The 18,191-nt window shown below is 40.7% G+C and overlaps 1 protein-coding gene across 5 annotated transcripts in view; it reads left to right on the forward strand.

Annotated features, from left to right (window-relative positions):
* Positions 1-18,191, forward strand: part of HTR4 (5-hydroxytryptamine receptor 4) — a 303,769-nt gene that overhangs the window by 145,245 nt on the left and 140,333 nt on the right. For all 5 annotated transcript variants that reach the window (XM_077327108.1, XM_077327105.1, XM_077327106.1 and 2 more), the window contains 2 exons: positions 8,743-8,868; positions 14,852-15,052. In XM_077327108.1, coding sequence (XP_077183223.1) covers positions 8,743-8,868; positions 14,852-15,052 — 327 coding nt within the window. The remainder of the gene's footprint in view (positions 1-8,742; positions 8,869-14,851; positions 15,053-18,191) is intronic.

Consider the following 18,191-nt stretch of genomic DNA (forward strand, 5'->3'; position numbering starts at 1 on the left):
TGGAAGGCTGAGTCAACCTTGAGCCGGCTGCTGGGATCGAACTTCCAGCCTCATAGGCAGAGCTTTCAGACTGCATGTCGGCTGCCTTACCACTCTGTGCCACAAGAGGCTCACAACCTGTGAGGTAGGTGAGACTAAATGATCTCTGAGAGAACTGTGACTGGCCCAAGGTCACCCAGATGGCTGCATATGGAGGAGGGGTAGGGAATCAAACCCAGTTCTCCAGATTAGAGGTCCTCACTCTTAATCATTACACCAAGCTGGCTCTCAAAGCCTGATGTTGACAATAACTGTACAAGTAAACGCAGGTGACACCCAGTACTGTGGCCGCTATGACATGAAGGAACTGCCATGGTCTCTAACTCACTTCATGCTCCTCAATGGCAGTGTGCTCTACCTAGATCAAGGGCCATTCCGCACGACTTTAATGTAGCAGAAGGCTTGCAAATTGTAAACGCTACTAATTTGAAGTTCTGCAAAATGTCACACACAATCTGCCACACTCCTGAAACAGTCCTGCAAAAATCGATTCGTTGTAGCGCTTAAAGGGAAATCGGGAAAAGTGGATTCACACTCCGAAAAGTGCTACACTCTTGCAAACAATCTGCAACACTAGCAAAAAAGACCTGTGCATTCCCATTGTTGCAGTTCCAACAAAGTCCCTCCCCCTGGCTCTCTCCTCTGAACTTCTGGCGAAGCGATCACCATTATTTTTTTCTTGGAGCAAGCAGAAAGCAGCAAACCAGCAAGCCTTCATTCATCCAGCGAAGCTTCTCTGGCTACAGTCCCTCCACAGAAGTGCTTTAAAGCTCCCCTAAGTCCCCTAGCACAACACAGCCCCATTTGCAAGTTCCCTTTATTTTCGGCCGAAAATCGCGCCCGTTCGGGGGGGGGGTTCTTTTCACTTGGGGGAGCGTGGTAACGATGACTCGCCAGCTCACACACCAGCTAGATGGGTCTCTACATTAGGAGGAATCAAGGCATATTCGTTGCAATGTGTGTTTTTCTTTTTTTTTTAAAAAACCTGTTCTTAAAGGGAAAGGGGCTTTTTGGGAGCATAACAACCGCCCATTGGCTGTTCATTTGATTGATGGCCAGGGGCGGGACAGAAAAAATCGCTTCCTTTCTAGCGATTTTTGCGAGACCGGAAACCTGTGGGAAACGATTGAAATGCTACTGGATTCCACTACAAAGGCAGGTATGCGTAACACCAAGATTGCACTTTTAAAAATAGCGTTTCTGCTTTCTGGAACCAATTAGCAACATTGGTCCTTGTGCGGAAAGGCCCCAAGTGTTCAGCCCCTTTTAATTGTTTGATTTCCATTTCCATGTGTTTCTTGTTTATTCTCTTCCTCCAGTAATGAAAGTCAGTGGTGAGCTCCATTACCACTTTTGTCTTGACCACTCTCCACCAGGTTCCACTCAACACTGTGCTGTTACTCTATAGGCCACTCCTTCTCCTGCACTGTGTGGCAACATTCTTTCCACCACTATTGATTTAAGTGGCTCTGAAGCAGGGTTGCTTAAGGATGAGGGACCTATGTCTTTCTGTCATTGGCCAGGCTGCACAAAGCCAGTGTTTCACATTTTCATTCCATCTAGGGCAGGGGTAGTCAAACTGCAGCCCTCCAGATGTCCATGGACTAAAATTCCCATGATTCCCATAAATTCCCATAAAATTCCCAATTCTCATGGGAATTGTAGTCCATGGACATTTGGAGGGCCACAGTTTGACCACCCCTGTTCTAGGGTATGCTGTTAATCAGTCCTTTTCTATATTTACCACAGGAGGAAGGGAATATTATCATTCACAGAAGAATGGTCAGGGACCACATTCTTGTGGCTATCTCCTGGAGGTTTTTCTAAACATGAAAAGTAGAATAATGATAGGATTTTAATGTGAGAAGAATGTACAAAAATAAATCATTACTTAATCAACCAGTTAATAAAAAGTTAATATGATTAGCAGGCAAGTAACAAGAAGAAAAAAGCAAAATAACCCTGAATTGTTATATATTTTTATGAGCACAGTCCCCAGGGTTTGTAACCCACAGTCGTTTTAGTTTCAAGGGAGCTATCCTCCCCTTAAATACATTATGTAATCTGAAAAAGTCACACAAATTGTCTTACTGAAAGATGCAGTTTTTTAAATGCGTATTTTCTGTCACTCCTTGCAGTTAAATGTAAAACCCAGAAGTTCTTGTATGTCAGAATTATTTGTATAACAAAATATACCTAGAAAACATAAACATTTTAAAATTTCCATGGTCACCTAGTAAGTTTTGTAGCTGGGCTGGTAACTGAATTAAGATTTCCACAGTCCAAAGCCAGTATTCTCAAATGCACCACACTGGCCCTTACACTGTACTAGGATTTTGTTCTGCTTTTAAACTTCTGGATACTGAGAGAAAACATCTATTTGGACTTTAGCATCGCTGTCCTGGAAATAATCCTGTCACACAGCATTCCTGCATTAGAAGCTTAACAGTGTGTGTCATGGCTTCTGCCGGCTGCCTGATGAAACTAGAAATTCCCCGTTACATATAGACAAAATACTTGGGAATATATGCTGTAAAGGTCCCAATAAATGTCAGGTTACCTGTACTTTTCCTAACTAGCTTTCTGATTTCAGTGGGACTTTGGCTGCAGACTTATGTACAAAACTACTCTCTTGGACAAAGGAGGGCTTACTTCTGAGTAAACATGCATAGGATTGTACTGGTGATGATGATGATGTCATCTACTCAGTCGTGTCCGACCCTCAGTGATTCTATAGGAAAGTCTTCGCAATGCGCCCCTGTCTCTGACTGCTTCTTTTAGTTGGTTCACGGTCATCCCTGTAACAGCTTTGATCGTGTCAAGCCAGCGGATCCTTTGGTGACCACGTTTCCTTTTGCTGCTGCCCATGCCGAGCATTAATGATTTTTCTAGCAAGTTTGATCGCATGATGTGTCCAAAGTAAGTGAGCTTTAGCCGTAATATCTTCCCTTATAATGACATAGTTGGTTTGCTTCTCTCTAAAACTGTCTTGTTAGTAACTTTGGCTGTCCGTGGTATTTGCATCATTTGTCTCCAACACCATAATTCGAAAGGATATATTCTCCTCCTGTCCTCCATCTTCAGGGTCCAGCTTTCACATCCATAGGTTGTTATGGGGAAGCCACAGCGTTGACTAGCCGGCACATCCACCATTTTGATTGATCATAGAGCCAAGAAAGATGAAATCATCAATACATTCAATGTTCTCATTGTCAGTCGTGCCAGTAGTTGTCATGATCTTGATCTTTTTGATATTTAGGCATTGTTCCATCTTTTCACTTTCTTCTTTTAGTCTCTTTATCAGGGTCTTAAGATACTGGATTGGGGCCTAAATGTAGACATTCAGACTTGTGGAGTTGTTTAGCACTGCTGTAGTAGAAACCTGTTTGTGGCTGGTTTATGAACAGATTACTGAATAATTTGTGATACAACAAAACCAGAGTGTGGGACTCGGAACAGCAGACCCAGGTTGAAATCCCATCAAGTTTTCCTTGTGACCTTGGACCGCTATGCATGCCATTCTGTGCTTCTTGGAGGAAGAACACAATAAAAATGTGATAGAACCAACATTTTGTGATAGGCATGGGAAAAATAATCAGTGTTTCTAACCTTTTCAAAACCTTTGGCATGAAACACAATGCTAATGAATAATGCATTAATATTTACCCAATCTTTCTAGAGCAATATAACTCAGTTCCGTTTTAGTAAAGGAGATCTGACGTGATACAAAAGAAAGGTCCTCCTTGAAATACGGATTTGATTTCAACTCGCAAGGATCTAGTGATGCTGTGCTTGTTATTTTTCTCTCTCTTCTTTGCCAAGGTGACATTCCCAGTGCTGCATCTACAGTCTCTTCCTTCTGCATACCAAGGCAAATAAGATTACAGAATGCCATTTAAACATGCTTCTTAGAATAAGTGAATGCAATTTGAATTATGTTTTTCTTTGACTAGAAGTGACAGGAAGGCTGTCAGGTCCAACATTTTGCCTCAAAGATCTCTTCTTTCTATGAACTTTCTCTCCAAAGAAAAGGTTTCATTAAGCAGTCCAACTTATTAATTGTAATAACTTATACCAGCAGGGTGAGTCCCTGTGCAGCCCCAGTGTGGGGATTATGTTCTGGAGATCACTCAACCCATGATTGTTACCACTTGCCAAAAATACATGTGCAGCATAAACCCATGTTTATTTCATGGACGTGGCACATGGAAGATGTCTTTCAGTTATGTAATGTAATGTAATGTTTATATCACTCTTGAAGTTGAAGTTGTGTGCCTCAGGTGAGCCACCCTGGTAACCCAGCCTGGTAACCTAGCTGGCTGCATATGGAGGAGTCAGGAATCAAACCCAGTCTTGAGATTAGAGTCTGCTACTCTTTAACCACTTCACCACAGTGGATCTCAAGATCGAGCAGGAAGCAGGGGGGGAGGTCCAGAACCCAGGAAGGTATATGTGCTAGTGCCCATTGTATTCTTGGGTGCAACAGGCTTTTCCTCTAGTTAGATATATCGTTTAGTGCACATTGAACCTTAAAAGAAGATGAGAAACAACTTGTTATGAAGCAACCTCTGTCAAAGTTTCCATAAAACACTTTACCCCTATCATGTACAGAACTTACAAGGAATCTTGATTCAAATGGGTAGCCATGTTGATGTGAAGTAGCACAATCGAATCAGAGTCCACTGGTATCAAAGGCTACCACATCACCATATGTTGCTTATATGGGGCAAGCAACATATGGTGATGTGATAGCCTTTGATCACTTTCACAGACAGTTTTATTTCTCCCATATTTGTGTGAATAACAACTGAATTTCAAGGGAATTGATTGGCTGTTCTGGCAAAGAATTATCATTGACTATATTTGGATGTGTGACACAGTTTACTAATGTAACAGAATTAATTTTTGCTATATATTCCCACGGTCATGTAAGGAGTTCATAGTCAGATGAAGAGTGCTTGCACTTGAAAGCTCATGCCCTGAATAAATCTTTGTTGGTCTTAAAGGTGCCTGACTGGACTCTGATTCTAAGGAATCTCGAGTAAACTAGCACTCAGGTGCTGAGAATGAACTAAGATATGCATTAACAAACCATCTTGGAAAATCAGTTCTTAGTTTTGGCATAAGTTTTCTGTGTATCTTCTGGTCCAAATAAAAAGCTCTTGGGGAGGAATTAGAGTAGCAGTCTACAACCCATGGCTCAAGAGCCAAACGTGGCTCAGAATGGAATCTTTAAATATGAAAATGAAATATCAAAAGTATATTGGAAGGATATGTATGATCCTAATAACCACTCTATGGAATGAAGAACAGGAGTTCTTTTTTTACAGAAACAAAGGGCTTCTTGGAAATGCTTTAGAGAAAAAGAAGTGATGGAGGTGAACAGTTGCCAGTAATCCAGGTGCAAAGCATATGCAGACTGATGTCAATGCAGTGAAACAATCATGTAGGAAGTTCTTGTGGATGTTTGTTACTTTTTGTGTTCCACTCCCAAGTGAAAGATTCATAAAAGTGTTTGGGCTGTAGGAACTTTATTAATGTTTAATCAATGTCAATTTTCAGTAATGCTAAATTGTATCTTTTCAGTTATGTAATTAGGCTTTCTTATACTGGATCTTTGTTGATCTCTTGCTCTGGCATGAATCAGAGACAGGAATCAGAGAGAGGTCTCCATTAGCAATTTCTGAGTTTTCTCAAGATGTAGGTTTAAGAACTGTTTAAGAACTGTCTATACAGTTTAAGAACTGTTGCACGTGTTTACTGTAATTCAACAGAATTACTTGGTTCTCAAAAGTGATCCACATCAATAACTGCCATCAGGCCATGGGGCTCTGTGTATGCAGATAAGAACATAGAAAGTTTGCCGTTGACTTCCTCTGCAAGTCTTCTTTGTGGCTGGCCATCCAAGTACTGACCCTGCTAAGCTCAAAGTCTAAGTCAAAAGTCAAAATACCTTTAATGACATCATAAAAACAAAATTAAGAAAGATGGTTCAACACAAATCATATACGTATAGTTAATCCATACCATAAGGATAAAAAGCTTTACATAGAAAGCAAGCTACCGCTGTTGAAATCTTCCAGCAGATAGCGGGTTGATAACTCATCAGTGTGCCAAGGTTTTGTTTTCAGCAGCAGGGTAAAATATTTCATATAAGTGGATTAATGTTTAGGGTAGTAAAGGAGGACATGATTCGTTGACTCAACTGAGTTGGTTTAGCAAGAACAGAGGCATTCATTATAAGAAATGTGAACATATCTGCCTCTTGACCAGGCTGTTGGTAGTAGATTTAACGGAGCCATCATAAAAGGGTCAATGAGTGTGGAGAAATATGATGGCATTGATCTATAAATAGGGGAGATGGTGTAGAAAGATAGTGAGCATCTGCAGATAGCACTTAAAAGTCAATGTCCAGGATACACAGGGCCATTTCGCATGGCTTCAAAGTAGCAGAATGGTTGCTATTTGGAAACGCTACTAATTTGACATAACCCACGACGTCATAGACAATCTGCAACAATCCTGAAACCAATCAGCAAAAAGCGCTTCGTTGTGGCGCTTTCAGGGGAATCCAGAAAAGTGGATTCACCCTCCGGATAGCGATACACTCCTGCAACCAATCTGCAACAGTAGCGCTAAAGATCTGTGCGTTACCATTGTTGCTGGTTCTTCAAAGTCCCTCCCCCTGGCTCTCTCCTCCAAACTTCCGGCGAAGCGATCGCCATTTTTTTTTCTCCGAGCGAGCGGGGATAAACGCACCGGCGAGCCTCTTTCTGTTTAGAGGCTTCCCTGGCTTCAGTCCTTCACCTTTAGTCACTAAGCACAAACCACTGAAAAGCCCGTTTGCTGAAATAAAGTCCCTTTATTTTTTACAAATAAATTCAGCCGAAAATCGTGCCCGTGAGAGGGGGGGGGGGATTTTTTTTTTATCACTCGAGGCAGCGTGCAAATGATCATACAATCAAACGACAGCTCACATTAGGCAGCTGGATGGGTCTCTCCGTAGCAACGAATCTACCTAGATTCATTGCTATGGGTCGTTTTTTTTTTAAAAAAAACCTTTCTTAAAGGGAAAGGGGCTGTTTGGGAGCATGCTAACGGCTGCCCATTGGCTGCTTGACGGCCAGGGGCGGGACGAGCTTGGCAATAGCGCTTCCTTTCTAGCGATTTCTGCCGAGACCGGAAGCCTGTGGGAAACGCTAAAAAACGCAACTGATTCCACTACAAAGGCAGGTATGCATAACGACGAATTCCACTATTTTAAATGGCGATTTTTCATTCCGCAAACAATTTGCAACAAAGATCCCTGTGCGAAAAGGCCCACAGTCTGGTACAAAGGATAGTTGCCTCCTCATCTAGATTATGGTACTCATCAGGGGGCAGTGCAGATTGTTTAAAAAAAAACAATATTTTTTTATGCCAAGATGAAGAAGAAGAAGAAGAGTTGGTTCTTATATGCCACTTTTCCCTACCCGAAGGAGGCTCACAGCGGCTTACAGTCGCCTTCCCATTCCTCTCCCCACAACAGACACCCTGTGAGGTGGGTGAGGCTGAGAGAGTGCTGATATCACTGCTCGGTCAGAACAGTTTTATCAGTGCCGTGGCTAGCCCAAGGTCACCCAGCTGGTTGCATGTGGGGGAGTGCAGAATCGAACCCGGCATGCCAGATTAGAAGTTTGCACTCTTAATCACTACTCCAAACTGGCTCTCTAAGAGATGAGAGATGCTGATCTGCTAGGAGGTAGGATGTTAAACTGTCAGGCTGTCCTCCATAATGTAATCAGAACCAGTATTTCAGGATTATCAGCCATGCCTGTATGGATAGCAGAGGGAGCCCAGTTTCAAGACATAGCACTGAGTTGGAAATAATAGCTCGGAACCCTGCTTAGTTTCTGAGATCTGATGAAATTGGGCTATACTATATAATTTCACATCCTGGGTATTTTCATACCTGAATTTATATCTTGAATCAATAATTTCCATAATGGCTTGCAAATTCTTGGTTCCAGCATATTTGGGAAGTCAATATTCTGCCCTGGAACAAGGTTTTGATATAGTGCTGACTGTTTTCTTGGAATCTGGCTAAGGGTTGCTTAGCTTATATTACTAACTAAGCATAGCTAGCTACTATGTATGGCACTGTTCATATAGGTCCTGAAAGTTAACTGAACATGACTTCAAGGAGTATGCAAGAACAATAGAAGACCTGTAGGAGTCATCATGACTAAAAGTTCAAATTGAGTGTATCAGTCCAGATCTGCAATGGAAAAAAAAAAGAGATAGAGGAAAATTAAACTGAAAAAGTCACAAACCACTAGGAATTATGTGCTATTTTTTTAAGTGTTGCTTTTAAAACAGTTTAAAGGAAACACCTGCTTTTCACCTGTCTTTGAAAGCCTTAAGTCGGCTGTGACTCCACAGCACTTTACAGACTCACATGAAAATACTTAACTGACAGAGAAAAGTATAATATGTGTTGCCCCTGAGCCAAGAACCTTCCTTTTAAAATTTGCTAACATTCAAGTTGCTAAGTTGAAAGGTCATGAAATGTTGTAAATGAGCGTAGCTGTTATTGGTAGGGAGGATGGATTTCATCCATGGATTCAAAACAGCCAATGTTGTGCTGTGAATAGAAATTTAGTTCATCAGGCAGCTCATGTTAGTATTCTTCTACAACCCGTTCTCATTGCTTTCCTTCTATAGCTCAACTGAGGGATTTGGCGTGGCAGAGAAGATTGCACTGCTCACCTTTATTTCTGCGGTTATTCTTATGGCTATCCTGGGAAATCTGCTAGTGATGGTGGCTGTATGCAGGGACAGGCAACTGAGGTGAGTCAATGCATCAGTCAGTTTGGTATAAGGTGTTTTTCTACAGAGGAATAGTTGAACCAGGAACAGAAGAATGCAAAACCCAGGAGGGAACATAAGTACTATAATAAAGAATATTTTTTTACTCCTCACCCACATATGACGTAAAACTTTATGTTCAGTTTTTCTGAGAAGAATTTTTTACTATGGGTGTGTGAACATTTTAGTAATCAGTGTCTGCATCTCTGAAACTCAAATCTTTAAAAAAAAACAGGAATAAGTCATGTAGTAAATGTCAGAGTGAGATGATTTAGAGAGCTGTGCTAAAAGATACACTCCCTTAATCATTCAGACATTCTTTGCACAAATCTCAAGCCTTCCTAGCAATATCCATTAATATTGTTACTTTGTAACATCACTGTGAAAGGATTTGATGCAATAAATCTAGCAAGACTCTTAAGCCTCCATATCTTAAGTATTATCTGACAATTTATTAAAGTATATGGTAAACATATATATTAAAAATGAGATAAGGATTAGGCATATTTTCAAAAATAGCTTAGAGGATATTTTTGATATCACTGTGCCCAGGTACAATAAAAGGCATTTCCAAAATGTGAGAAATAGGGATGTGTACTTGAAACTCACAACCCCCTACTGGTGGTTTGGATTTGGATGTTGGGATGGACCTAATTTTTTTTTAAAGATTTGTTATTTAACAAAATAAATAACATGAACAACAACAAAAGATACACAATGGAAAAAAGGGGGATGAACCCAAGCTTAATAGATATATTCAAATTCCAAACCTTTCTCACTTCATCACTGTAATCTGTATAAAATAATATTATAACAGAGAGTTACAGATAATAGAGTCCAGAAATGTACTTCTATACCTAATAAGAGTCTCACATAATTCCTTATTATGTGAGCCAGTTTGGTTTAGTGGTTAGGAATGCGGACTTCTAATCTGTTGAGCTGGATTCAATTCTGCACTCCCCCACATGCAGCCAGCTGGGTGACCTTGGGCTCGCCACGGCACTGATAAAGCTGTTCTGACTGAGCAGTGATATCAGGGCTCTCTCAGATTGTTTATGCACTGGGAACTTCATTGCCCAAGCTCCTGTGTAGGAGCAAAATCGGGGGCAGATGAGGTACACCAGGCCAAATGCTCCCCCATGTGGGTGCAGGAAGAGGTGGGGCAACCTGCCACGACTAAAACTCCAGCCTGCAGCACAGAATGAAATCACCAATGCATAATTGATCTCAGCCTCACCCACCTCACAGAGTGTCTGTTGTGGGGAGAGGAAAGGGAAGGCAACTGTAAGTAGCTTTGAGCCTCCTTCAGGTAGAGAAACGCGGCATATAAGAACCAACTCTTCTTCTTCTTCTTCTTCTTCTTCTTCTTCTTCTTCTTCTTCTTCTTCTTAACTGCATCTGCAATCTTCTGACCTTGTATCATGCTAATATTAAGAGTTTTTCCCAAATTACAAAATTGCACATTTTTTATCTTCAGTTTTCCAATTAGATATTATTAATACTCTTCCAATTGGCTGCAATAAGCATCCCACGAAAAAAGGATGGTTCAAAATGAGTATGATAACAGAAGAAAGAACCTACCCTAGGCTGTAATAAACATTTAAACAATTTAACAGTAAATATGTCTTATCTCTTCTTTTAATTGTTATAGAACAACCAAAATAGCCTCCAGATGTAAACCGTTTTCAAAGCTATTTTCATCAGTGGTTGTTATCAGTGGTTGTTTTTCCTAAATATAAAAGCATACAATTAGTACATGCTTGTCAACCATATTTCCTAAGAACAGAAGAGAACATATTTATCTTAACAAAGTAGTTATTCCAGTCTCAAACAATACATACCTCCTATAATTGTTATAAACATACAGTCAACAAATGGTATGGTTTCTTTAAGTATCCTCTATATTCAAATATAAATATAAATCAAAAGCAAGCTTTTTGGCTCTTATTATAAAAATTATACTAAAGGGCCAAGTCTTACCAACCTGGTATTTGTTGGTGAAGTCCTTCACTAGGATCTAAAATAAAATGACACCATTTTAAAACTTATAAATCTATTGCCACTTGAAAATATTAATCCTTAGTAATAACCTCTTACCTATTCTTCTTCACAAAATTTAAACAATATATATATTGGCCTTTGGCTCACAGGTATGGGGAAGTTTTAGTCCAAAGACTGTTCCCACGGGGTTGTGAACTGCCTATGGTAATTATACTCTAGCCGAGAAACTTACTCCATGCCACACCTATACCCATTAAAGCTACAGTCCATGAAACCTCATCTATCAGGATTTAAACTGTAATAAAACTTAGTCAAAAGTACCCCAACAGGGCTATTGATCTTCTACATAACTTGAGCTCAGGATATCACAGGATCACTTTGCAGCACCTGTGTTTGAAGCTGCTGCTCTGTGTGACCTTTAATCTTTGTACCTATACTTTCTAGAGATTGAATAACAGAATAATCAGTAATCCGGTGAACAATTTCCCCCCAATTTTCTTGGTCTATGTCCATGTTCACTTCTAATTCCCAATATTTTAAAATAAAAGTGAGAGATATTGGTCTTTGATTTAATAATATTTTATCTAACCTGGAAATTAAAGGTCCTTGTTCCTATCCAAATTAAAAATAAATTCCTCAATTTTATAAAAGGTCTATTAATTTATTCCCTTATTTCTTTTTTCCTCAGTAAAGTTGAGAATTGATGTTTCACAAGCCAAGAGTGGCTGTTAGGAATATAATCAGAAAGATCCATAAACTCCCAATTCTCCAAAATGAATTCTGCATTTTAAAAGAAAATCTGACTAAATATACAATTTTATTCCCATAACTTTTAATTAATGAAAAATTTGGATGATAAAGAACTGAGATGTGAGGTGACACTTCTGGGTACAAAATCCGATGGCACATCACATACACACACACACACACAAATCAGGGGGTAGCTGTGAGTTGCTTGTGTAAGGCTAACTAATCACTACTTGGCAGAGGTAGGGTTGTCAGTCTCCAGATGGGGTGTGGGATCTCCTGGAATTACAACCAATCTCCAGATTATAGAGACCAGTTCCCATGGAGGAAACAGATGCTTAGGAGGAGAGGCTCTTTGACAGGGGTAGTCAAACGGCGGCCGTCCAGATGTCCATGGCAGGGACTCATGGGAATTGTAGTCCATGGACATCTGGAGGGCCGCACATCTGGACGACCTCACATTATACCCCAATGAGATCCCTCTCCTCCCCTACACCAACCCACCCACACCAAGTTTCACCTCCAAATTTTCAGGGATTTACCAAGCTAGGGTTGATCACCCTGTAAGTGAGATTTGTCCCCTGGACATGCTAAATCATAGTTGTTAGCCCCAATACTACAATTTCCTTAATAAGAAAGGTTAGGGAACAGAATGCTGAGTTAAATAGATCTTTGGTGTGACCCAGCAAAACGCTACTTATGGCTTCATCTGGTATACAGTCTCCATTTCTGGACACTGCCTTTCTCCTAGGATGCTGACAAGTTGGAAAGGATTCAGAGAGGAGCTTTAATGATAATATGTTGTCAGCAGAGGATTAAACTCACAGTAATGGGTTTAAATTATGTGTAGAATGCCATTGGCTAGAAGCCAGGGAAAAAAATGTTCACACAGTCAGAGTAGTTCAGCAATGGAAGAGCTCCCTCTCACTGGGAGACCAAGGAGCACCTGGACAAATACTTATCAGGGATGCTTTAGGTTGATCCTGCATTGAGCAAGAGCTTGGACTAGATGGCCTATATGACCCCTTCCAACTCTGTGATTCTATGATTCTCATATAAGATGTAAGCAGTTCATACAAACAAAGGCTGAATGAATAAGAAAAAGAGCTTTTTATTGTATCCTGCTTTTTACTACCCAAAGGAATCTCATAATGACTTACAATCTCCTTCCCTTACTCTTCCCACAACAGACACCCTGTGAGGTAGTTGGGGCTGAGGGAACTGTGGCCGGGTCAGGGTCACCTGGCCCTCCAGATTAGAGGCCTCCACTCCTAACCACTGCAAGCTGGCTCTCAATGAGTGAAGTATGTATAGCCAAGGGATGGACTATAGAAGGAAGCTATATTGATATATATTTTAATTTTTTAAAAAAATTAAAAGTGTTTACTATGTTCCTTGGCTACATGAAGAAAAGGCTTCTAAAAGATGGCATATTTATTAAACTACAAGGAAACAAAGTTTTAATTTTGATCCTAAAAGCATAGTTACAAAATAATCTCTCTTTTCTAGGAGGTTTTCCAATATAAGAAAGTCTGTAGAACTCGTACTGTCAGTAACGGAGGTCAATGATTACCTGTAATTATTGTTTGTGCATGTATGCGTTTTTTTCAACAGTACAGCAGATAAAAAAAATCATTTTGTTTCTGTTTTGAACACAGGCTTTAATCACCAAAAACTCCTCAGTCATTGTTATGAACAAAATACAAAGTGTTTAGAGTACTGATGTGCTGTAGTTATAAAGTGATTGAAGGACATGCTGTTTATCAGATATTGACCCTGCAAGGTACTTTGACTTAAAAATGTGGGAGAGAGGATGAAAGGGAAAAAAATCCACCCTATTTTAGTTATATCTATAAAAGGTAAATACCACCTGAAGGAGGAGAATATATCTGATGCAGGGATTTAAAAAAAAATTATTATGTGCAGATGCAAATTCAAACTTACAAAATAACAGAGAAAGCTGAAATAGCAAGACCAGTTAAGCATTAAAAACATGACTTATATGTATGTCTGACTATGGATTACAGAGCTAAGTAACACTTGTGTTTTAGGATGGAACGTTACAGGTCCTCCTTTCTGCTGTCATGAGGAAAAAACAGGCACACAGTCAGCTTATATACATTTCAGACAACCTGCCGAGAGCTCTGATTGGCCCTTAAGAGGGGCCCCAGATTGGTCCCTTGTCAGAGTCCAATTGGCATTGTGATTGGTTGGCCACCAATGCATCAGCTGTTCACATACATAGCACTTTCTATCTGTGATAGAGTAGAACTGTGTCCTACTATGTCATAGTTGAAGTTTATATCCCCTTCAGCCAATGGAAATGAAGAAAACATCTTTCACTGATGCTATACTGGGACATAGGATAATTGAGCCTGTGTATCACATTATGTAAAACAGTGGTCCCCAACCTTTTTGAGGCTGGGGACCGGCAGGGCAACTGGCCGCGCCCGCACATTGCGCACATGTGCGTCCCGGCCGCGCATGCGCAATGTGTGGGTGCGGCCCAGATTTCCTCTCCCCCCCCTCCCGCAGTAAGAAGCTTCCCAGGCCGCAAGCTTGCGGCCTGGGAAGTTTTTTACTGCGGGGGGGGGAGGGGAGAGGGAACAGTGGCCCGACGCCAAGGCCTTCGCAGCCCGGCACCGGGCCGCAGCCCGCGGGTTGGGGACCACTGATGTAAAATACATTGTGGGGTTACCATTTTTAGTAACAGCTATGTACTTCTTAAAATGTTGGGTTTGCATTTATCTTACCATGGCATTGATCAGTGTATGACTTTGTGTCCTCAAAATACCTTTCTGGGTTAAAAGTAAAAACCTTTTCTTTTTTTTTTTGTATTCACAGTGTAGATATAAGAATAGAATAAGAATAGTATTCCAAAGCAATGTAGTAAAGAACAGCATTATTACACTAGGTTGGATCCTCTCTGAAATTTCTGTGAATAGAAATGCATCTTTCTGCATTTATCTCCACAATGAAAACGAATACAGCTTAATTAAAAAAAAAACAACCCTTAGACTGAGAACTCAAATGAGCTAATCTGTTGTACAGAAGCTTATTTTAAAAACAGGTGTGTGTTTTGGGGGGGGGGGGTCTGGTGCCCTCCATCTCTTCTGGACCCCAGGAAGTGTGGGTGTGTGAAAGAGAAAGAGATGCAAAAGGTGCCTACCCCCTTTTGATGATATTTTCTGATTTGATACATTTGTGTTCCTTGTAGGAAAATCAAGACCAATTATTTCATAGTATCTCTTGCCTTTGCTGACTTGCTGGTGTCAGTTCTGGTGATGCCATTTGGAGCCATTGAGCTGGTTCAAGATAACTGGATTTATGGGAAAATGTTCTGTTTGGTCCGGACTTCTCTAGATGTTCTACTCACGACGGCATCAATTCTTCACCTCTGCTGTATTTCACTAGACAGGTATGAGCAAAGAGATGTGTGAAAGGCATGCTGCTGCTTTCCATTTCTTCTTTTGTGACTTTCCACAAAACCGTTATTGTACTCAAGATGAAAGGCCTGTAGAAATGTTCTGTGTGTAGGACTTAATTTGTGCCAAAGTTAGCCAGGGTTCAGCTTCGGCATCTCGTTTCAAAGCTAGGACTCAACCTTGAAATATATGAAGCAGGAATACATGGAACTGCTCTGGAGCAGAGAGAGTGTGCATTGCCTTCACTGCCAAATTACAATCTTTCTATACATCAAGTAGGGGGCAAGAGTTTCCAGATGAATTGTATTGTTCAGCCAGCAGAGCAGTACTTATCGTTTAAAATGGCTGCTAGACTCTGAATGTTTTCTATTATGTTTTTTATTAAGGAAGTTTTCTAAGGGGATACATGCCTTGTCTTTCAAACAGTTGACACTAATGTTAGTTAACTGTCAAGCGTAGGCGATGGGATGCTTGCTTTTGCTTGCAAATCAGGAATAAGGCAGTAACCCAGGTTCCTTCTCTTGGGTTCACACAGTAAAAGAGGATGTGTTTAAAACAACACCAATTTATTAACAAGAAGGTTGAGGGATGGGAGCGAGTGTTTTCAAGACAAGGGTATCCACACAACCTGCAATTCTAACTTAGAAAAGGAACTAAGGGGAAGTACTCTGCCCCATGGAAGAAAACCAACACACAAATATCAGAGGGGGAAACAGATTGTTCCATTATGATACACAATGTAAATACACTACATCCTCTTTCTTTACTTCAAGATATATACTCAGCACAATTCAAACATTACAAAGATATGGAGTCAGAGGTTACTAGAACTGAACTCACCATTTGGGTTTACCTTTACTGCTAACCTATTCCCTTGTCTTTGAATTTAGCAGACAACTTGACCATTGGACAGGGGATAGCCAGAACTGGAGCGTGTAATGGAGATTGCCCAGTTGGAAAAGGCAGCATAATCCCCATTCTTCCCCCATCTACCGTCAACAGGGTGTAGGTTCACAGAATGGTACAGTGTTGGCCAGAGGAGGGGCCACAATTGTTCCTGAAACCTGGCCTCAACAAAAGACCTGGTGGAAGAGCTCTGTTTTACAGGCCCTGCGGAACTGAGACAGCTCTATTAAGGCCATCTTGCTCTGTTGGGAGCTCATTTAACCAGGTCAGGGCCAGGACCGAAAAAGCCCTGGCCCAGGTTGAGGTCAGCCGTGCTTCTCTTATGCCAAGACAAGATTTGATGATCCCGTGCTTTTGATCTCTGCATGCCTTAATGAGGGGAAGTGAAGCAGGGTTAGCATGTGAGTCCATGGGAGTAATTATTTAATAATTTATGATGAACAAATTATCTTCAATCCTGATTAATTCTCTAAGGGGCGAGCAAGGTCTAAGATCTGGTTTAACCCGTTTCCTTTTGGCATACCCATCCCTAGACATGATCTGCTCTTGTGTGGTCTTGCAGATGTTTTAGCAATGGGTCACTATGAGTTTCTGTGTCCACTGGACTATACTCTTTCCTCATGAATAGAATTTGGAGCAGAGCATAGATGAATTGATAATGACTCTGGAAAGTGTGTCTTCCACTAGTACAAGGGTAGTCAACCTGTAGTCCTCCAGATGTTCATGGACTAAAATTCCCATGAGCCCCTGCCAGCAAACGCTGGCAGGGGCTCATGGCAATTGTAGTCCATGGACATCTGGAGGACCACAAGTTGACAACCCCTGCACTAGCATATCCACTTCCACTTGCCCTTAATGTAAACAATCAGAATGTTATGTTTTTGAAGCTGTAGGATCAAATATAGTAACACGGGAGCTTTTCAAGTGATGCCAGAGTTTCTACTGAAACAGGTGTGTGCCTAAGCCATTTTTGGATACATCAGCCTGTATTGACAGATCTTTTCTTGGATAAAAATATTGGCATTCAGGAGCAATCGTGATTGCCTGTTTGAGGTTATCCAAGGCTTTCCACCTTTCCTAACAGGACATGCAGGAGTGCAGTCAGGTATGAGTCATTTAAAATGTATCATGCCGGAGACTTAGGCAGAAGTCGCTAGGAGTCTCTGCAAGTCTTTTTTGAGTCGAGCCATTTCATTGATAGCTTTCATATTGTCTTCATCAGGCCTGTCACCATCTTGGTAAAAACACGACCCATGTAGTGGGTACAGTCCTCAAATAAATGGCTCTTGTCCTTACTAAACCTTACATTTCAAGATGACATTGTGTTGTTCCTTGATTGTCACTGCAATAATCATGTCATCTACAATGATGTGGACAGCTGCAGTGTCACCCAAGTATTTATCATCTTTTGCTGAAATATTTCGCTTGCTGACTAGACGCAAAAAAGGAATCTGTAGAAATGACACATGCCCCATGGGGTGTTAAAGGTACAAACTTCTGCTTATTCTTCATCCAGTTTTATCTGACATTAGCTGCATTTTTTTATCTAGGATGGTAAACCACCTTTCCCTGCCAAATTCTTCCTCACATCCTCATCATTGGGGACTGAGAAATTATTACACTTGATCTTAGCCAAAAGGCCGAGAAGCGATTGTAAGCCGTGACTGAGAAATGTCTCTTCACTGCTTTATTAAAACCATGTGGATCAAAACAAATTCATAGCAATCCATTTTTCTTGTACATTATCACTGGACTGCTGACCCATAGATTGGGCTTAGTCATTTTTCTAATGCACATTTCCACTTGTTAAATTGTCACCTTTTCCCAGTACTGAGCAGAAAATCTTCCTACATCCACAAACAAGGGGGGTTATTGCTATGTTCAAATAAATATGGTAAGTAATAGGAAACTGACTGAATCCTTCAAAAATATCTATGTAGTGTATTGACATTGTATCTTTCAGTTCAGGTTTTATATGAAGCCCATATGGACCTACCAAAATAAATCTAGAATGATACATGTATCTCTTCTGAGTAAAGGAGGGCTATAATTTTCAGTGATAGCTTCTTTATGACCTGCTGCACAATGTAGCACCATTGACCCTTTTGGGTCACCATTGACAGCAATCCGATGTCAGAATCCCCAGGTATTTCTGCCATAATTTTATTCTGTTGCCTGTTAGGGTGTTGATCTAGCTTGGCCTTTTAGCCCTGATGTAACACAGAT

Source organism: Paroedura picta, chromosome 3 (genome assembly GCF_049243985.1).
Source record: "Paroedura picta isolate Pp20150507F chromosome 3, Ppicta_v3.0, whole genome shotgun sequence".
In the NCBI taxonomy this organism is placed as follows: domain Eukaryota; kingdom Metazoa; phylum Chordata; class Lepidosauria; order Squamata; family Gekkonidae; genus Paroedura; species Paroedura picta.